This window comes from Heptranchias perlo, chromosome 5 (assembly GCF_035084215.1).
Source record: "Heptranchias perlo isolate sHepPer1 chromosome 5, sHepPer1.hap1, whole genome shotgun sequence".
NCBI classification, from domain to species: domain Eukaryota; kingdom Metazoa; phylum Chordata; class Chondrichthyes; order Hexanchiformes; family Hexanchidae; genus Heptranchias; species Heptranchias perlo.
Window position 1 is genome coordinate 112,564,631 of NC_090329.1, and position 22,368 is coordinate 112,586,998.

Here is a 22,368-nt window from a genome sequence, read left to right on the forward strand (position 1 = left end):
TCAGGAGTGTGACGGAATACTCTCCACTTGCCTGGATGAGTGCAGCTCCAACAACACTCAAGAAGCTCGACACCATCCAGGACAAAACAGCCTGCTTGATTGGCACCCCATCCATCACCCTAAACATTCACTCCCTCCACCACCGGCACACCGTGGCTTCAGTGTGTACCATCCACAGGATGCACTGCAGCAACTCGCCAAGGCTTCTTCGACAGCTCCTCCCAAACCCGTGACCTCTACCACCTATAAGGATAAGGGCAGCAGGCACATGGGAACAACACCACCTGCACGTTCCCCTCCAAGTCACACTCCATCCCGACTTGGAAATATATCGCAGTTCCTTCATCATCGCTGGGTCAAAATCCTGGAACTCCCCTCCTAACAGCACTGTGGGAGATCCTTCACCACACGGACTGCAGCGGTTCAAGAAGGCGGCTCACCACGACCTTCTCAAGGACAATTAGGGATGGGCAATAAATGCTGATCTTGTCAGCGATGCCCACATCCCATGAACATTTTTTTTTAAAAGGCAATCTCATTGAAACGTGTAAGATTCTTAGAGGGCTTGATAGGGTAGATACTGAGAGGTTGTTTCCCCTGGCCTGAGAGTGTGGAACTAGGGGGCATAGTCTCAGGATAAGGAGTCAGCCATTTAAGACTGAGATGAGGAGGAATTTCTTCACTCAGAGGGTTGTGAATCTTTGGAATTCTCTACCCCAGAGGGCTGTGGATGCGGAGTCGTTGAGTATGTTCAAGGCTGATATAGATAGATTTTTGTACTCTAGAGGAATCAAGGGATATGGGGATAGAGTGAGAAAGTGGAATTGAGGTCAAAGATCAACCATTATCTTATTGAATGGCAGAGCAGGCTCGAGGGGCCATATGGCCTACTCCTGCTCCTATTATGTTCTTCTTTCAAACATAAAGCTGCACATTGCTTACTTGAGAAATGTGCTGTTTGTCGACACATGACAAAAGTTGGAAGGTTTGCTGTCGTGCATGTTTTTCAATCAGAATAATATAGTGCAATATTATTCCATAGCTTTATTTTACTGTGTTTGTCTAAAGGGACTTCATGCCAAAGAATGTTGGGATCGACCCAAGTCCTTTCACTATTCGCAAGCCAGAAGAAACTGGCAAATCCATGCTGAGGTAAAGAACTGATAACTGGATTTAGTTGTCTGTCATTTTTATTTATACCAACCTTAGACATTTTGCATGTGGCTGTCATTATTAATTTTTAGGAAAGAATTTATGAGCTGGAGGATGTATTAAAAACTAAATAAAATATAATTATTCTTTGCTCTTTTTTTCTTTTTCAGTTTCAAATTAATTGCTCTGCCAGCCTCTTGTCCAATCTCTCTCTCTTTCTCTCAAGCCTTCCCCTAAAGTTCTTCAACATTTTCTCATCCCTCATCATCATGGTTGTGAGTTTTGTGACTTGGCTCAGGAAGTGAATTCTGACTCTAACTCAAAGAATGGGTACAATGCTACCAGCCAGATCACATTTAGTGTTAGTGGCAGTAGAACAGCTAAATACTGGCACCACCTCTTGTAATTCCTTTAAGGATGTGCTGCCAAAAACACTTCAGTAGGTAAAGATGATCAAGCAACTGAAAGTATAGAGAAGTATATTTCAGTGCTAAGTCCCAAAATTAAAATGTGACTTTCACATCCTTGGGAAGCTCCAAAATACTTTACATCCAATGGATTACTTTTTTGAAGTGCAGTCACTTATGTAAGCAAACTTGGCAGCCAATTTGCTCACAGCAAGAGCCCACAAACAGCAAATGATGAATGACCAGATAATCTGTTGTTGATTGAAGAATGTTGGCCAGTTTTGGAAGAATTCTTCATATAATTCAGTGGGATTTTTTATGTCCGTTTGCATTTAGAGGATTTTTTAAAAGCAGAAACTCTGCTTGTTAAATTGTGTCCTTTGTTTGCAATTTGAATTCCTGGCTAAATTTCAATATTGTCATATTCTCAGACCTAATGTTTTCAAAAACTTCAATTTCAGACACTCACTGTAAATGTTATGAGATTTATCCTGCACACCTTGTAATTTGAGTTTTAAATATTTACCATCAAAAAAATTTAAAATTCCATGCAAATGGTCACTCATCTATAATTCCAAACAAACCATTCCTGATAGCATATTAAAATATTTTTATTTTAGAACAGATACCGGTGTATTTAGTGTTAACTCTGCAATACGTGTGGAGAATTTGTACAATTTACCTCAAATACTTTTTTTTTGTTCAGTAACAAGACCAATAGGGAAGAAGCTGTTTTGCAACGTAAAACAGTAGCAAGTGCCCCACCACCACCATCAGAGGAGGCTGTTTCTAGTAGTTCTGAGGATGATTCAGGAACTGACAAAGAGGAGGAAGGTCCGGTTTCACAGCGGTCAACACCAGTAAAAATTACAGAATTGGGGGATACTACCAAAAATCCTGAGGTAAGAAATATATTTTATGCAATTGAAAAGAAGCAGTTCTTCATTATGGCACAGATTAGAAGGATGTGGTTTCAGCTAGCCCATTTAGAAGCAAGATACTTCTTATTGAAGGGGGGGGGAGGGAAAACTGGAAGAGCAAGTCAACCTAAATAGCTGTCGCACATCTTCTGTATCCAATTGAAGGGTTGCATTGGCAGAGGACCTGGGATCAGATCACCTTACTGCCCCTGGACTTGGGAATGATCTCAAACACCATAAAGGAGAAGAAGGGTGGGGGGGGGGGAGTTAAAAATGGGAATCAGAGGAGATGGCTAAATTCAATTACCAGTTTCTTTTCATAGCTTAACCCAGTTAATCGGTGAAGGATAACTTTCGGAGAAGGTTAGTGTCCAACTGAGAAAGCTGCTGGTGTCGGTAATTCAAATAGCTTTCTTAAATGTAAACTCAAAGGGGCACCATTTAACTTTTTCTTCAGTGGTGAAAATGTAACTTGGCTGAGTCAAGGCAGAGAAAATATTGTAATGTGTCAGTAACCATCAAGTAAGCTCTTTTTTTCTCTAATAGTAGGACTGCATAGTAGTAGTGCTAGGTGAGATTAAGCATCACATCCACTAAACTCACGAGTCTGTAAGGTAGGAAACTAGCATTGATAGCCATATTTTTCAGCTAGGCTACCACTAAGTAACTAAACAGCTATCAGCAGTTCAAGAAGAAAGCCCACTACCACCTTATCAGGGCAACTAGGGATAGGCAATGAATGCTGGCCTTGGCCAGCAACGTCTACATCCCAAGAATGAATAAATGAAATTTTAAAAATTCAAATGTGTCTCTTTCAGAATCTTAAACTCATCATTTTAGTTTGGTTAATATTTAAGATACAGTAGTTTTTCATCCTAGCTGAGTGTGTCCTTTGCAGTTGGAAGCATTCATTTAGTATTTTTATGTGAGTAAGGCATCGAAACGTGTTGCTGTTTAAAACAAATTTTAAAGCACTGACCTCATCCAGGACTCTTGGTAAGTTGGTTACAGAAAGTAGGGATTAAAGGTAGCTGCTCAGACTGGCAAAAGGTGGGAAGTGGTGTGTTCCACAAGGATCGATGCTGGGACCACTGTTGTTCACTATTTACATCGGAAGTACAATTTCAACATTTGTGGACGACACCAAATTGGGGGGTATAGTTAATACTGAGGAGGACTGCAACAAAATATAGGAAGACATTAATAAACTTGCAGAATGGGCATGTAATTGGCAAATGAATTTAAATATAGGTAACTGTGAGGTGGTACATTTTGGCAGGAAGAGTAAGGAGGCCACATACTCCTTGGAAAATAAGAGTCTAAATGGGGTAGAGGAGCAGAGGGATCTGGGGGGACAGATACACAAATCACAAAGTAGGTTAATAAGGCCATTTTTTTAAAAAAGCAAACCAAGCACTGGGATTCATTTCCAAAGGATAGAATTGAAAAGCAGAGAAGTTATGTTAAACTTGCATAGAACCTTGGTTAAATCGCACTTGGATTACTGTGAACAGTTCTGGTCTCCAAATTCTAGAAAGGATATGGAGACACTGAAGGTGCAAAAAAGATTTACTAGGATGATACCAGAACTAAGATGTTATACCTCTAGAAAAGAGCATATTGAGGGGTGATCTGATAGAGGGCTTCAAAATTATGAAAAGGTTTGATAGAGTAGACCTAGAGAAAATGTTTCCACTTGTGGGGAGACCAGAATGAGGGTTATACATAGGAACAGGAGCAGGCCATTTAGTCCCTCAAGCCTGTTCCACCATTCAATGAGATCATGGCTGATCTGTGACCTAACTCCATATACCCGCCTTAGCCCCATATCCCTGAATATTTTTGTTAACCAAAAAGTATTATCAATCTTAGATTTAAAATTAACAATTGGGCTAGCATCAACTGCCGTTTGCGGAAGAGAGTTCCAAACTTCTACCACCCTTTGCGTGCAGAAATGTTTCCTAACTTCACTCCTGGAAGTCCTGTCTCTAATTTTTAGGCTATGTCCCCTAGTCCTAGACTCCCCAACCAGCAGAAATAATTTCTCTCTGTCTACCCTATCAGTTCCCCTTAATATCTTGAAAACTTCAATCAAATCACCCCTTAATCTTCTAAATTCCAGGGAATACAACCTTAGTTTGTGTAACCTCTCCTCGTAACTTAACCCTTGGAGTCCAGGTATCATTCTAGTAAATCTACGCTGCACTGCCTCTAAGGCCAATATATTCTTCATAAGATGTGGTGCCCAGAACTGAAATCTTTGGACCTCCACTGTTTCAAGCTTTGCACCATTTAGAAAGTACCCTGATCTATCCTTTTCAGATTCAAAGCGGATGACCTCACACTTGCCTACATCGAAATCCATTTGCCACAGTTTTGCCCATTCACTTAATCTATTAATGTCTCTCTGTAATTTTATGCTTCACTGCTCTCTACACTGCTTACAGTGCTGCCTATCTTTGTGTCATTGACAAACTTGGATATGTGGCTCTCTAAACCATCATCTAAGTCGTTAATAAGATAGTCTCTAATAAATCCAATAGGAAATTTAGGAGAAACTTCTTTACCCCGAGAGTGGTTACAATGTGGAACTCTTTACCATAAGGAGTAGTTGAGGCGACTAGCATAGATGCACTTAAGGGTAAGCTAGATAAACACATGAAGGAGAAAGGAATAGAAGGACATGCCGATAGGGTTAGATAAAGTGGGGAGGGAGAAAGCTGGTATGGCGCATAAACACCGGCATGGCCCTGGTGGGCTGAGTGGCCTGTTTCTGTGTTGTACTGTCTATGTAATTCTATGTAAAGTTTGTGCTTTACACACTTGGTATATCTGTATTTATTTATAGCAGGTGATGGTGTTATTTCTATGAATCATTTAGTATTTCACAGATATTACATGAAAACAAATTGTACTGTGGGAGACGAAATGATCCCACGAGAGCATAATAGCAAAATTAACTGCAATTTTAATTATTGCCTAATGTGTGGCCAGAACAAAATTTATAGTAAGGAGCTATTAGACCCAATCTATAACACACTTTTGGCACTAAACATAACTCCACTTTCAACTTTGTCTCCTGAGAATTATTAAGTCAATTTATTCAAGAAAAATTACTGGTATTCCACATGTGTAAGTTACGCCACATCGTACTATACTTTTTATTGATAATGGTGTTCCCCAGGGGTCGATACTAGGACCACTGATTTTCTTGCTATATATTAATGACTTGGACTTGGGTGTACAGGACACAATTTCAAAATTTGCAGATGACACAAAACTTGGAAGTGTAGTAAACAGTGAGGAGGATAATGATAGACTTCAAGAGGACATAGACTGGTGGAATGGGCAGACACATGGCAGATGAAATTTAACGCAGATAAGTGCAAAGTGATACATTTTTGCAGGAAGAATGAGGAGAGGCAATATAAACTAAATGGTACAATTCTAAAGAGGGTGCAGGAACAGAAAGACCTGGCGGTCTATGTGCACAAATCTTTGAAGGTGGCAGAACAGCTTGAGAAAGCGGTTAAAAACGTATATGGGCTCCTGGGCTTTATAAATAGAGGCATAGAGTACAAAAGCAAAGAAGTTATGTTGAACCTTTATAAAACACTGGTTCGGCCACAGCTCGATTATTGGGTCCAATTCTGGGCACTGCACTTTAGGAAGGATGTGAAGGCATTAGAGAGGGTGCAGAAAAGATTTACTAGAATGGTTCCAGGGATGAAGGACTTCAGAAGCTGGAGTTGGGGTTGTTCTCCTTTAGAGCAGAGAAGGTTAAGAGGAGATTTGATAGAAGTGTTCAAAATCATGAAGGGTTTAGATAAAGTAAATAAAGAGAAACTCTTCCCATTGGCAGAAGGATTGAGAACCAGAGGACACAGATTTAAGGTGATTGGCAAATGAACCAAAGGCGAGATGAGGAAAAACTTTTTTACGCAACGAGTGGTTATGATCTGCAGTGCACTGCCTGAAAGGGTGGTGGAAGCGGATTCAATCGTGGCTTTCAAAAAGGAATTGGATAAATACTTGAAAGGGAAAAATTTGCAGGGCTATGAGGAAAGAGTGGGGGAATGGGACTAATTGGATTGCTCTTACAAAGAGCCAGCATGGGCTAGATGGGCCAGTGGCCTTCACCTGACTGAAGGTAACCATTCCATGATTCTATGATACATGCAGGATAACTAACTGAAGAAGGAAATTACAATACTTAATTTTGGTCTGGTTTCCTCAGCCTTTGAATGTAGGTTATCCTCCCTATGTCAAGCTCCTTGTCCTTCCCAATCTGATCTGAAGTGTTTGAAAAATTATATGGTGTGATATTCTTTTGCTATAAATTACTGTTCATCTCATCGCTCCTTTCTCATCTTTTAGTTGAAAAGAATTGAGGATAACAATGGTTATGATTCTCTTACTGGAGACTAATTGACATTTAGAGGCTGCCACATTCAAAAGATTTTTTTAAATTATGTATGTGATTTCTCCACTGTATAACTGAGTTATTATGTTGATATGTGGAGAGCTTTGAAATAATTAGAACTGCTATACCAAAGGTATTACTTTTTGCAGCATTAATGTTTTACCTTCTAGCCAGGTGGATACATTCTGAAAATGGTAACAAGTATTTTTTTCTTGTCATTTCAGGATGCTGCACATTTTAACCCTTTGGCTATGCAAGATTAATAATGAAAAAATTGCACTTCTAAAGTAACTAGTAACATTTTGGCTCCTGCTGCTAGTTGCTGTGATTTTTTCATTTGTCAAATAAATATAATATAATTTTTAGGAAAAAATTGGCTGCACTTTATTTAACAAACTAACACGGATATCCTCCCTCTTCTTTCCTCCCTCCCCCCCCCCCCAGTGATTAATCAAAAGTCCCCAAATTTTTGAACTTACAATTATAGTATAGGAATAAAGATGAGTACACAAAAGTTGAATTTAACATTTCCTGCAAACTTTGAGATCAATTTATGTATAATAGGAGTTTGCTTTTGGTAGCCAGCTGTTGTAATCTTGTTTCCTTCAAGACTTTATCCTGTGAAAATACTAACATAATCAAGTAAGTGGACAATTGGAGCATGGATAATGAAGATTCCAACGTGTAGTCAGGTAGCATTGGGCAACTTGTTATGTGATGAGGCCAAAGCATGGAATTAATGTTAGATTTTGTTTTGTGGTAATTTGCAGGATTCCAGCCAATCTCCAAAAGAGATGCATATCATGAATCTTGCAGGGATTCCATCAGAAGATGATCTGATATACAAAAGGTGAGATAAAAATCTTGGATGAGTTACAAGGCAAAAATGTAATTGAGTGCTTCAAATGACTTAAGGAACTGGACCAATGTTCAAATAACATTTATAAATTCTGAACCCCCAAATTAAATTTGAATAGCCTTGAATTTTTTTAAAATTGAATTTTCTTTTGTCTGTTGCATAATGCTTACTCTCTAATTTTCATGAGTATTTCAATGGCTCAGTACTGTGCAATATATAACTGACTTATGTCATTTTACTTGGCTGAGTGACACATAGAAGTTAAAAAATCAATAAAGCAGATTGAGTACTCACAACATGAACTATTAGACATAGGAATGACCCATTAGGCCAACAAGCCTGTTCCCTTTTTGTAGGTGAGCTATTTTCTCATTATATCCCTCAATCCCATCTCTCCCCAGAAACACATTTTAAATGTCTCTTGAACCCATTTCTATTGTCTAATTCAATAGCCTGCCCAGTAACTTATTCTACAGCCCCGTGGGTGGAAAAATTCAGCCTGACTTCCCTTTGTATTCCTAATTTATTAATTTTTAACTTGTGCACTCTGATATTTGAAACTTTCATCATAATGAACAATTTGTCTAGATAAATTTATGAATTCCATTCATAATCTTGTAAACTTTATTTAAATCCTCAAAGTCTCCTCTTCTAAAGAAATCAAGCCAAATTAACTTACAGCTTAAATTTTTGATACTCTGAATCGTCATCATTGTTTGTCTCTGTACCCTTTCAAGAACAGCAATATCCTTCTATGTGGTTAGAACTGCACACAGCACTCCAGGTGGGGTCTGACCACAACAATAATACAAACTCAAAAAGCAAAAAAAACCTGCAAATGCTGAAAATCTGAAACAAAACAAAGTGCTGGCAACACACAACTGGTCATTTGGCATCTGGTGAGAGAAAAATGCTGGCTGACCTATGGCGTGTTCCCTGCATTTTCTTGTATTAATACAAGCTATTTTGACTTGTACTGAATCTCTATTCTAATGCAATCCAGTACCTTATTTGCCTATTTTTTTTTTACTGCAGCTAGATAGCTTTCATAGATTTAACTATAACATGAAGAATTCTTCCCTGATTTGCACATTGTACCATTGTTCTACCTAACACTAAGTCCCCTCTTTTGGGCAGCGTGGGGTCGGCGGGGAGGTTATATTTGTGTGCGCAAGTGGTGTAGGTGTTTTGAGTAGCTCAAAAAGAAGTCATTTTCCACTTTTTTTTTAATATACAGTTTAAGCCATTAAATAATAACTGAATTAGTGGTGTTTAGGATGTTTTTTGTGTCACCTGAGGGGAGCTGATGTTTGCAAAACGGGCAGAGAGAGATGTTTATTAGGCAGTTCAATACTGATATTGAACAATGCAGCTGTAGGCAGAAAGTCTAAGACCATCCCAGATAACGTCAGGTGCTGGTCATTGGAAACTGGACAGTGGTACCCAATGATGACCAGAAAAAATACAAATCTACTGTGGGAAGCAAGGAGAGATTACATTTTTATAATCTGTAAATAATTGGAAAAAAATGGAGGGAGGAGGAATTAAAAGACTTGCATGATGCTGTGAGAGGTAGAGCACAACATTATTTTATAATGGGAATGAGGGGTTTTGCAGAGGGAATAAAGTTGCACAAGAAAGTTCCTTGAATCTTAACTAAGCTTTATGAAGTGATAGCCATTACAAATTATCTGTGAGGCTTGTATATTTCAGTATCCAACCCTGTTATATTTTTTTCACATCAGCCACATGATGTATTGTTTCAGTAAATGTGCTGTGTTACAGCGATGGGCAAACCGGTGTAACATTTAGGCTATAGCAGGACCACAGTAAATGTCAGAAACTACACTCTAGGTTCCAGATTACCTGTGAGCAATTCCACGGGAGGTCTACTAGTCCATTGTAAAATTACATTAGAACCAAGTAATCCAGAACAAGACCAATTCGAAGGGATGCCTTTGCAAGGTAGGACTTCACTGTGCTAAATGCTGGTCTACCAAAACCCATGGATTTACCAAAGGCTTTCCAGCCTTCAGGCAGGCAACCCAACATTTGTATTTTCCATGATTTTGCTATGCCAGTAAAACTGTTGAGTTCCAATTTCACAGGCCTGATAGGTCTGTTGTCAGTACTGCTCAATCTTCGATGGACTCCTCTATCAGCCATCAAAATTATTAGACCAGCTATCATCATCAGCACTGCCGTTTGCAGCAATTCTGAAACAAAAAATTAGGTAATTTATTTTAAAAATTGAAATAGAAATAAAGCTGAAAGAAAGTTGTGCGTACCTGTTGTAAGGAGTTTGGTTAATGACATCTTAAACCTGAGCATACTACCAGTTGCTAATGAAATGTAACACCAGTCTGCAAATAAGCACCTGTTCACAATTATATGGCTAAGTAAACAGTATTGGATTTTGTAATCAATTAGTCTTTAGATTCAGAGATGATATCCAAATATGCATGCCAAAGATGACAAGCTGTCTTCAGACTCCCCATTTGAAACAATGTTTTAACATACTTATGTTTCACAATAGATTTGTTTATTTGGGTCAAAGCCAGCGTAAGGTTGATATATACAGCCAACAATCCAGTGCAAAGCAACTAGACAACATGATGACCATCTTGTGAGTATCGAGCAATAGTTACAGTTTTTTGTTTTTACATGTTGCCTAAATCATAACAAACTTATGTATCAGCAAGTGTAAGGGTAAATGTTGGTTAATAAGCCTGAAGCACAACAAATCTACACAGAAGAAATATTGCCAGTGAACAGAACCTTTTCTCTTTACTCTGTACGTTGTGTAAAATTATATTAGACACAAAATAACTGGAAAAAGTCTTATTTTTCAGATACTTATCCCCAATGTTTTTTCAGCTTTGCCTAGGCTGATCTACATAGTCTTTGTTTTGGCATAATCCTGTTATCCCATTATCACTCCTTGTTTGACAGGACTAAAGATGTGATAGTCTCTTCATATGAATCTCTGCAGCAAAAATTTCATTAGTTCAAGAAGGCAGCTCACACCACCTTCTCAAGGGCAATTAGGGATGGGCAATAAATGCCAGCCTCGCCAGTGACGCCCACATCTCATGAACGAATATATTTTTTTTTTAAAGTTCGGGTAACCTCTTTTCATTGCTCATCGCTCCCTCGTAATGTCCTCCCATAGTAGATGATGATGTTGCTTCTCTCATCCAGTGACCATGTCTGTTTCCACTTCTGGACTGACTCTTCGCCCAGTCTTATGACTGTCAGCCTAGCTAATACCTCTGCAGCACAACTGGACCTCAACCCAAGGTTTGGCCTCTACATGGGTTTTAGCCCACATCAGTAAGTCCATTTTGAATGCTCTCGGGGTCACTACCTCACTGGCCCAGCTCCTGAGAGAAAACACACAGGTCGTGGTATAGTGCCAGCTGCTTTCACCCTGCAACTGTTTCTCCAACACTGTTTTTGTTCTGGGTCTCGCTGGGGTTACAAATGCAATAGAAGGTAGAAACAGATTAAATTTAATGGGGACAAACTTTAATTCACTTTTTCCTCCATTGGTAGTTTGAGTGAGAGTTGTTTAGGGCTACACTTCCTCACTGTTGAGTAAGCCAACATGTCAGTAGTTGAATTGTGGGGAGGAGGGAATGCAGATCAGTTACAAACAGTGCTAGATACACCGGTTGTGTTTTTTATTATTCGTTCATGGGATGTGGGTGTCCCTGGCAAGGCCAGCATTTATTGCCCATGAGAATGTGGTGATGAGCCGCCGCCTTGAACCGCTGCAGTCCATGTGGTGAAGGTTCTCCCACAGTGCTGTTAGGTAGGGAGTTCCAGGATGTTGACCCAGCGACAATGAAGGAACGGCGATATATTTCCAAGTCGGGATGGTGTGTGACTTGGAGGGGAACGTGCAGGTGGTGTTGTTCCCATGTGCCTGCTGCCCTTGTCCTTCTAGGTGGTAGAGGTCACGGGTGATAAACCAGTAAGTTTCTGCAAGTAACAAGTTACAAAAATCAAGCTTCTGCTGCTATTAAGATAGTTCCGGAGAGCTGAGGGCCCAGTTGGGATTATGTGTTTGAAGACTGCAGTCTGTCTCAAATATTTCTGTGTGAGTTGAGAAGTAAAGGTTTTTTTTGGCCAAGCAGGTGTGTGACGTGACCATAAACCTTAACAGCTTCCAAACCTAATTTCTGGAAAATCCACATAAATTAAGTTTCCATTTGCCTGATAGAGAATGCTTTCTCACTCGGGCTGCCCCGTCCGGCCTCGCCCTCGCAAAATTGGATCTCATTGCGCCCGTATAACGGGCCTAAAATGGGCGCAATGGGAGGCAATTTTAGGAACCAAAGACCCGCAGCCACATAACTCCTGAAAGATGTCCGACCTGATATTGGAGCTGGCCTGCTCAGCTCCAGATTCTTCAGCTTTGCCAGGATGAGCAGGAACGCTCCCCGACTCCACAGCATTCCAATTGCCCGTACCCCCCACCCCCCCTTCGGATTGCTGCCGGCGAGGCAAGCCTCCTGATAACCATTTTCTTCAAATGAGCGAGCTGGCTGTGGAGGTGCCGGCAGCCCACCCAGTTAATACTAATGAGGCCTGGGGCCCAATTTCAGGCCACCCTCGTGCCCAAAAACGGCCCTTAGGAACTTCAACCCCATGCTCTCTGAATTGCTAGTCTAGTACCATAACTATTTGGCTACCGTACCCATCATTAAAATCGTGTTTAGTTCAAATATCATAATTCATAAAATCAACAAATTACGATTAACTGATGCTAATTGCCTCAAATATGACTGAGCAGAAAGGAAAGCTACTGATAAGCAACAAATAAAGCAAATAGGAAAGCTACAAATGAAGCCAGCTGCAAAAAAGCTAAAGTAAACAACTAGGAAGCAGGATAAGGTATCCAATAAAGTAGCTCAATGTTTTTTTGAAAGTACTTTCAGTCAGCATGTGGGACTTCAAGAAGCTTGATTCATGAGAAAAAGGTTTTTTTTATATATGTGGTGTGAAAAGTTGCCTGGACCAGGTATAATTACTGCAGTATTTTGGATGTCTTCATTTCTTTCAGTTTAGCTGTATTTCTAGGCTTGGGCTGTTTGAAGTATTCACAAAGAGTCTGAAAGTATGGTCTCGTATTTAGTGACATTTTAACATCTGCTGCAGTCTAGCAGATCTTTGCTATAACCTGGATCCCAGTCAAGAAATCTGATTTGAGAGCCAAAGGAGGAAATAACTCTGTAGGTGCCATTTTGCAGTGTTGATATCTCCTTTAAGGCAAGAGGACTGGTTTGTGTCACCAATCTGTTGAAAGCAGCCTTTTTCATGGTCCTCTAATTGCAAACCTTCTCTTTGGCACTTTGTAGATCAAGAATGCACTACATGTTATTTGTAAGGACATTTTTTGATGTGCTACAGTTGCAGTAGTAATTCTCACTGCAGAGCACCAAATGGAAAACCATTGAAGAAACTTTGTTATAGCATTGTGCATCTAAGCTCGATAATCTCTGCTGTATAAGGTACAGAAGAAAGTATGGAACCAGAAAAGACCCATCAAGCCTTTTCCTACCACAGATAAAGTCACTTCCTGACATGTCATTTCTTTTTCCTCATTGTCAAGAGCTGACCATTCTTTCTAACATTCTTATGGAAAGCATGTGCAACTGATTTTTGTTTTTAAATGTATGTTTATAATTAGAGTTTAAAATGGCGCAGGTGTCAGATTTCAATTACTGTTTGAAATTTAGTTGCGTCCAAGTGACTTTTATCGTATTTTTAAACACTATCATGTTTGACGACAATAAGCTGAACTTGTATGAATAGCAAACCAATTTAAGTTGCTTACTCCTATCCGGCATTTGCCTATCTAAGTAGTGTTAGATGTATAGTTTTTTTTAAAACTGTTTCACTATCTGCTCAGGTTAAGGAAGCATTTTTTTTTATTCGTTCACGGGATGTGGGCGTCGCTGGCGAGGCCAGCATTTATTGCCCATCCCTAATTGCTCTCGAGAAGGTGGTGGTGAGCCGCCTTCTTGAACCGCTGCAGTCCGCGTGGTGACGGTTCTCCCACAGTGCTGTTAGGAAGGGAGTTCCAGGATTTTGACCCAGCGACAATGAAGGAACGGCGATATATTTCCAAGTTGGGATGGTGTGTGACTTGGAGGGGAACATGCAGGTGGTGTTGTTCCCATGTGCCTGCTGCTCTTGTCCTTCTAGGTGGTAGAGGTCGCGGGTTTGGGAGGTGCTGTCGAAGAAGCCTTGGCGAGTTGCTGCAGTGCAATACAGATTGTGAACACTGGGGGTGAAAAAAGGAATGTCTTGCATTTATATCACATCTTTCCAACATCCAAAGCACTTCACGTATAATTAATTACTCTATGAAAACAGTGATTGCTATATAAGCAAACACGGAGCCATTTTGCACAACAGTATCAACCTGCAAACCACAATCCAACAATGACTAGTTAATCTGTATTTGGTGATTGAAACGAGAATTTTTGCCAAGACAACTTCCTGCTTTTATTCAAATAACATTCATGCAGATGAGACCTTGGTTTAATGTCATATCCGAAAGACGATGCCCCCCCAACCTCCACAATGCAGTATTCCCTCACTACTGTACAGGGGTGACAGCCCAGATTATGTGAAGTACTGGAGTGGAGCTTGAACCCACAATAGAAATTAATTGTTAATGGCAGTTTTAATTTTAACATGGTCTGCAAAAGCCTGTGTAGTAATGCAGTCTAAATGGTCATACTCTTCTAGACAAATATGGTTTCAACAAAATTGTAAATGTAGGGTTTTTTTTTACTTTTGTGAATTTTGTGCCCATTGAGGTGAGGATGTTAGTTTTGCAGAATGAACAGTTTTTTGTTGCACATCCAGAACCTCTGGGTCAGGTATACCACCGTTCTATAGAGAGTAAAGCTTCCTCCACTTTACTCCATCAATGTACTGCACCACAGTGACATTTCCATTCCCCACACCAGCCACCTTCTGAGTGAGATTGCCAAAGTAGGAGCAGTTTGGTCCTACAAGCTCTGCCCACTTGGAATTGGATTGAAACCGCATAAACTCAGTTCACAAGACTCGTGCAGATGGCAGCCAGATAAGATGTTCATCCATTAGTCTAGGCTGGATTTGAAGCCAGATCTAAGAGTTGAAAGGCTGGTGTTTAGTCCACTACTTGAGTCCTTAAAATTGTACAATTTTGCGCACACTTTATGAAGCTAATGAAGAAGTTAAGTTCGAAGTCATGTTCTCAAAGCCTTTTTTTTCTCATGTGAAAAACAAATAGCTTCTGCAATGAATTATAAAATTGAGCATACACATGGACAGAGATAACAAGCTGTAAGTGTGATTGCTATATAAATGAAACCTTTTATATTTGAAATTCCTTTATAAAAATATAAATAGTAAAAGGATAGTCAAAGGAAGCTTAGGGACAAAAAAGGACATCTTGTGGAGGCAGAGGGCATGGCTGAGGCACTAAATGAATACTTCGTATCCGTCTTCACTAGAGAAGAGGATACTGCTATTGTAGCAGTAAAGAGGAGGTAGTAGTGATATTGAATAGAATAAAAAGGAAGTACTTAAAAGATTGGCAGTACTCAAAGTATAAAAGTCACTCAGTCCAGGTGGGATGCATCCTAGGTTACTGAGGAAAGTAAGGGTGAAAATTGTGGAGGTTCTGGCCACAATCTTCCAATTCTCCTGAGATATGGGGACGGTGCCGGAGGATTGCAAATGTTACACCCTGTTCAAAAAAGGGAAGAGGGATAAACCCAGCTATTACAGGCCAGTCAGCCTAATGTCAGTGGTGGAGAAACTTTATAAGAATAATCCAGGACAAAATAAATTGGCACTTGGAAAAGTATGGGCTAATAAATGAAAGTCAGCACAGATTTGTTAAAGGAAAATAATGTTTAACTAACTTGATTGAGTTCTTTGAAGTAACAGAGGGGTTGATGAGAGTAGTGCAGTTGATGTTGTATACATGGACTTTCAAAAGGCATTTGATAAAATACCACATAATAGATTTGTTAGCAAAATTAAAGCCCAAGGGCTTTAAAGGGACAGTAGCAGTATGGATACAAAATTGGCTAAGGGCCAGAAAACGGAAAGTAGTGGTGACTGGTTGTTTTTCAGACTGGAGGGAAGTATACAGTGGTGTTTCCCAGGGGTCAGTATTGGGACTATTGCTCTTCTTGATATGACCTGAACTTGGGTATACAGGGTATAATTTCAAAGTTTGCAGATGACCCGAAACTCTGAAATGTAAACAATGTGGAAGATAGTAACAGACTTCAGGAGGACATAGACAGACTGGTGAAATGGGCAGACACATGGCAGATGAAATTTAACGCAGAGAAGTATGAATTGATACATTTTGGTAGGAAGAATGAGGAGAGGCAATATAAACTAAATAGTACAATTTTAAAGGAGGTGTAGGAACAGAGAGACCTGGGAGTGCACGTACACAAATCTTTGAAGGTGGCAGGACAAGGTGAGAAGACCGTTTTTTTTTTAAAAGTGTATAGGATCCTGGGCTTTATTAACAGGCATAGAGTACAAAAGCAAGAAAGTTATGCTAAACCTTTTATAAAACACTGGTTACGCCTCAGCTGGAGTATTGTGTTCAATTCTGGGCACCGCATTTAGGAAGGATGTCGAGGCCATGGAGAGGGTGCAGAAGAGATTTACTAGGATGGTACCAGGGATGAGGGACTTCAGTTATGTGGAGAGACTGGAGAAGTTTACGAGACCTGGGTGTCCTTGTACACCAGTCGCTGAAAGCGAGCGTTCAGGTGCAGCAAGCAGTTAGGAAGGCCTTCAATGCAAGAGGAATTGAGTACAGGAGCAGGGATGTCTTACTGCAGTTGTACAGGGCCTTGGTGAGACCACATCTGAAGTATTGTGTGCAGTTTTGGTCTCCTTATCTGAAGAAGGATGTCCTTGCCATGGAGGGAGTGCAACGAAGGTTTACCAGACTGTTTCCTGGGATGGCAGGTCTGACGTATGAGGAGAGATTGGGTCGACTAGGCCTATATTCACTCGAGTTTAGAAGAATGAGAGGTGATCTCATCGAAACATATAAAATTCTAACAGGACTAGACAGACTAGATGCAGGGAGGATGTTCTCGATGGCTGGGAAGTCCAGAATCATGGGTCACAGTCTCAGGATATGGGGTATGCCATTTAGAACCGAGATGAGGAGAAATTTCTTCACTCAGAGGGTGGTGAACCTGTGGAATTCTCTACCACAGAAGGCAGTGGAGGCCAATTCATTAGATGTATTCAAGAAGGAGATAGATATATTTCTTAATGCTAAAGGGATCAAGGGATATGGAGAAAAAGCAGAAACAGGGTACTGAGTCAGACGATCAGCCATGACCATTTTGAATGGCGGAGCAGGCCCGAAGGGCCGAATGGCCTACTCTTGCTCCTATTTTCTATGTTTCTAAGTTGTTCTCCTTGGCACAGAGAAGTTTATGGGGAGATTTGATAAAGGTGTTCAAAATCATGAACAGTTTTGACAGAGTAAATAAGGAGAAACTTTTTCCAGTGGCAGAAGGGTCAATAACCAGAGGACACAGATTTAAGGTGACTGGCAAAAGTGCCAGAAATGACATGAGAAAAAATTTTTTTACACTGCAAGATGTAATGATCTGGAATGCACTGCCTGAAAGTGTGATGGAAACAGATTCAATAGTAACTTTCAAAAGAAAATTGTATAAATACTTGAAAGGGAAAAATTTATAGGGCTATGGGGAAAGAGCAGGGGAATGGGACTAATTGGATAGCTCTTTCAAAGAGCCGGCACAAGCATGATGGGCCAAATGGCCGCCTCCTGTGCTGTACCGACTATGATGTGCTGGATTAAGCATAAATTTATGCAGCAAGACAATGTAGATTACATAAAACCTTGTCAACAAACACAATTACAGGCTCTTATGTTTGCACAGCATGCTATTATGTGCTAAAACATAAAAATGACAAAAGTCCCACAAAAGCAAACTATAAAATCAGATTTTGAAAGGTTAGTTATTATAACAGTGCTGATAATTAAGTGGTACTGTACATTCCCATTGCTGTAATCACTGTGTATTGGACCTTGATTCCAATTTAATAATGCTCTATAATTTGGAAAATCTTGGGAAATTGTACTGTACAAATTACTAAAAAAAAGTCCTTTTTCATGACACATCATGCACACACAGACTCAATTCCCCCTGCTGCACATCTTCGTTGGGCTGGAGAGCTGCTCCCAAGTGCTTTCTAAAGGTACTCTACAGTCAACCATGAGAAGGTGCGCCCAGAGGGACCAATGACCATTTGATTACTTTTTTCCCACTCTGTTTGTTTTTCTCCACACTGGGGAAGTTTCTGGCCTTCACCCCATACTGCAGTATATGAAATGTTCTTCGCATGCGAGGGGGAGGCTACAGTTTCAAGGACTTGAATGCAAAATTACCAATGCTGGCTGTAATTCCTGCACAAAGAGTAGAATTCTTAAGTGAATTCAAGCCATATGATTCCTAACTGGAAACTTCAAGAAAGTGACTTTTTTTATAAAATCACTTAATTGAATCTATGTCCCCTTGTATTACTCTTGCTGCTTAACAAAATAATGTTCTAGATTTATCTTTTCTATTCTTTTACCTATTTTAAAAACGTCTAATAAGATCACCACTCTTGCACCTCCATTCCAGGGTGAAAAGCCCAGGTTTCTTCAGTTTTTCCTCATAACTTAGACCCATGACACTAAGGATTAGCCTTGTGGCTCATCTCTGCACTACCTCCAACACTTGAATGTCTCCCTTATGCCTCAGCAACCAGAACCAGCCACACAAATACTGTGGCTACAAGAGCAGGTCTGAGGCTGGGTATTCTGTGGCGAGTGACTCGCCTCCTAACTTCCCCAAAGCCTTTCCACCATCTACAAGGCACAAGTCAGGAGTGTGATGGAATACTCTCCACTTGCCTGGATGAGTGCAGCTCCAACAACACTCAAGAAGCTCGACACCATCCAGGACAAAGTAGCCCGCTTGATTGGCACCCCATCCACCACCCTAAACATTCACTCCCTTCACCACCGGCACACAGTGGCTGCAGTGTGTACCAACCACAGGATGCACTGCAGCAACTCGCCAAGGCTTCTTCGACAGCACCTCCCAAACCCACAACCTCTACCGCCTAGAAGGACAAGAGCAGCAGGTACATGGGAACAACACCACCTGCGCATTCCCCTCCAAGTCACACACCATCCCGACTTGGAAATATATCGCCGTTCCTTCATCATCGCTGGGTCAAAATCCTGGAACTCCCTACCTAACGACACTGCGGGAGAATCTTCACCACACGGACTGCAGCGGCTCAAGAAGGCGGCTCACCACCACCTTCTCGAGGGCAATTAGGGATGGGCAATAAATGCTGGCCTTGCCAGTGATGCCCACATCCCATGAACGAATTTTTTAAAAAACTGGACACAGTTTTTCTATCCTTCAGTCAACTTTTTATATATTGAGTTTATCCTGAAATCCTAATTTTTTGGGTTTAATTAACAGCCTTTCATGTGGAACTTGGTTAAATGCCTTGGGATCTTTTACATCTACCTGAACAGGCAAGGCGTCGATTAAATGTCTCATCTGAAAGACGGCACCTCCAACAATGCAGCGCTCCCTTAGTATTGCACTAACATGCCAGTTTAGATTATGTGCCCAAATCCTGGAATGTGGCTTGAACTCATCAACCTTCTAATTCTAAGGTGAGAGTGCCACCACTGAGCCAAGCTGATGCTGACAGGTTGGTTTTTTTTCTTATTTAGGGGACCGGTCTCTTCATTTCTTCAAGACAGCATTTATGAGATGCATCTGGCTGACCTGGACAGAAAATCAGCAGAAATTTTTGGTTCCCATATCCAGACAGGCAAAGGCATGATGCAACCCATGTGCAAGGATGACCTGATTGTCTACAGAGAGTACATCAAAAACAGATACATGTGAAGAGACTCAGCAAGGCAGTCCTGGACGTAACAAATTACTGCCCTTTTTGTTCAACAGAGCTGATTACTCGGGACAATTGTTTTGTGTCCGGGAAATGGCAATTTCAGAATATAATTATCTCTTCTGCAATCCAGTCATACAATTGAATTCAGATCTTAAGTACTGCATTATGTATTTTGCCAAGATAGTGAATTGATGGGCTGAAGTGACATTAATCGACAATGGACTTTACAATGAGTTTGCCCTGAAATATTCTGTGGTGTGTGTCTTATCAGTTTTGCTTTATTAGAACCACAATATAAGTTATTTGAAGACTGAATGCAGAGTTATTTAAGTGACACTTCTGCAACTTAATATATTTTCTGTGTTCAGATTATGTTAATGCATTCTATTGTTGCTCATTATTGATAACATTTATCTTTTTTTCCCCTTTGCTCACATTAAAGAAAACAACTTCAAACTTAAAATTGTTTTAGGTGTTTTGTTTATCTTGTTTACCTTTGTTCCAAAAATACTTCATTTTCCAGAACAGTAAGTAAATTCCACCTAATTTTTTATTTTTTTAAAGTATAATGACTTCATCAAACCACATTGGTTACTCTTGAAAACAGAGTGCCTTTCAGTTCTTCATAACAGTGTTTATGTTGTAGGGTTTGAGAGTTTGCATATTGCCACTTTCACAGCATTAGAATGTGATAAAATTACTTAGAATGAAGTGTTTACCTATGGGTGACGGGTAAGTATCACCCACCTAAGTTCTCGATAGAAGACATATCTTTCTATAATTAGGCATCATTACTGCCTGAAAACTGTTCTTTTAAAAAAAAAAAATCCCTTGATCTAAGTGTATTCTCAGAAACTTGCCTTGTTTTGTGCCAGAAGAATCATCAAGCACTGGAAAAATATGTATGGTTAGATTTTATGTTGTTTTCCTCCTATTCCCCCGCCCCACCACAGATTATTTGTTTTTACCAACCCTGAAACTTCATGGACTGGGGAACTCAGCTGAGCTGCAGATTTCTCTGCATTAGATAGCATTATTACTCCATGATTAGATAGGAGGAGTCCTGATTCAAATAAAGAGAGTCTGATAACATCCATTTCAGTGCTGCCCTTTATTCAGCCCCACCATCCCAACCTCACCCTATTAAGATGAGTACATTTTAAGTATGTGCAGCCTAAGGGTTTAAACTCTTCATCATCTTCCCATTGGGTGGTCAGGCCCACTACTGTTTACAATACTGGTCATTCTGGAAAATGTCAATTAGCAATCAGACTTTATGCGAATAATCATTTCAATTTATCGCACCAGTAATTTGTCATGCCTGATTGGGTACAGTATTCGCTTGAATGGAGTGGACTGTAGAATCCAATCAGTGAATATTTCTGTTTGAGTGAACAGAAATTAAAAGTCCAAAATACTGATCCCTGTCAAGTGAATATATTTCTGAACATTATAGGCTACAAATTCCTTTCTGTATATGTACCAGACTACAAATATGACATTTTTTAGATTTTGGAAAATCTTCCATTACATTAGAAATGTGCAAGAAATATTAGTATCTTGTTAGAAATTCCAGTTTTGTGGATGCTACCAGTGTACACTCATAAGCAGTTTTAATGATACACTACTTCATTTTGGTCTCTAATACCCCAATAGCAAAAACTGGACAAAGTAGATTTTTCAAAAAAGATTCTGTGCCCAGCATGCCAATAGCTATGTTTTTTTTGTTTTTATTTTGCTGTCACAGCTTTGGCTGAGGATCCAATTGGCGACCAGTTTTTTTTGTTATGTGCCAAACTATAGCATAGAAACAGGATTACACTGTAACTTGATAGACAAATCGTATAACATCCCAAGCAATTATTTTGAACCATAACAAGGAAAGCGATTATCTCATTTATATATGAGTAGATTCTGCATTGCTGTGCATCAGGCAAGCAGATGTACAACACATATAAGAGGATCACAGAATTGGTACAGCATTCCCTACTAGGCCACAAATTTATAGATTTGCATTTAATGAGCAGAACTGCTTGTGTCTATTTTGTGCACTAGCCTCATTAAGGCTTGTGAGTTGATGCAAAAATATTTTTAAAACACCTAGATCAGTTCTGTAGCTTTTACACCTGATTGCTGTTTTTTTCCTTGTACAGCCTTTTGTAATGGTGTGAAGGAGCTACATGGCTTTTAATTTTTATTTGCAAATCCTTAAGGCATTGTTTTAGTACTGTAGTTTTTATTAGATACTTGCATATTTCTGAATTTTATTTTTGTAACAATTTTGGGTGGAGGGGAAATTTTTATTTACTCTTTACAGTATTTCATGGTGGAAGTGATCAAGATGAGATGAACAGACCATATCTGCATCTCTTGGTATACCTACCTACTAATGACTCAGGACGACTGCCTCTGCTTGCTCCAGGTCATCAGGAACCTAGTTGCAGAGCTTTGCCATTAGCACCAAGGACATTTGCACCCAATTTGCAACAGGGGGATTCCACTGCTGGCAAAGTTACCACTGCCTTCAACTGTTATCCCTCTGGCTCATTCACAGCCAGCACTGCAGTATCAGCTAATGTGCTGCCCATTGACTAATCAAAC

General features: G+C 40.0%; 1 protein-coding gene across 3 annotated transcripts in view; it reads left to right on the top strand.

The window, feature by feature from the left end:
• Positions 1-20,230, top strand: part of fig4a (FIG4 phosphoinositide 5-phosphatase a) — a 96,490-nt gene extending 76,260 nt beyond the window's left edge. For all 3 annotated transcript variants that reach the window (XM_067985021.1, XM_067985022.1, XM_067985024.1), the window contains exons 20-24: positions 1,069-1,152; positions 2,266-2,461; positions 7,673-7,752; positions 10,298-10,387; positions 19,586-20,230. In XM_067985021.1, coding sequence (XP_067841122.1) covers positions 1,069-1,152; positions 2,266-2,461; positions 7,673-7,752; positions 10,298-10,387; positions 19,586-19,763 — 628 coding nt within the window. In that variant the 3' untranslated portion in view covers positions 19,764-20,230. The remainder of the gene's footprint in view (positions 1-1,068; positions 1,153-2,265; positions 2,462-7,672; positions 7,753-10,297; positions 10,388-19,585) is intronic.
• Positions 20,231-22,368: the final 2,138 nt, after the last annotated feature.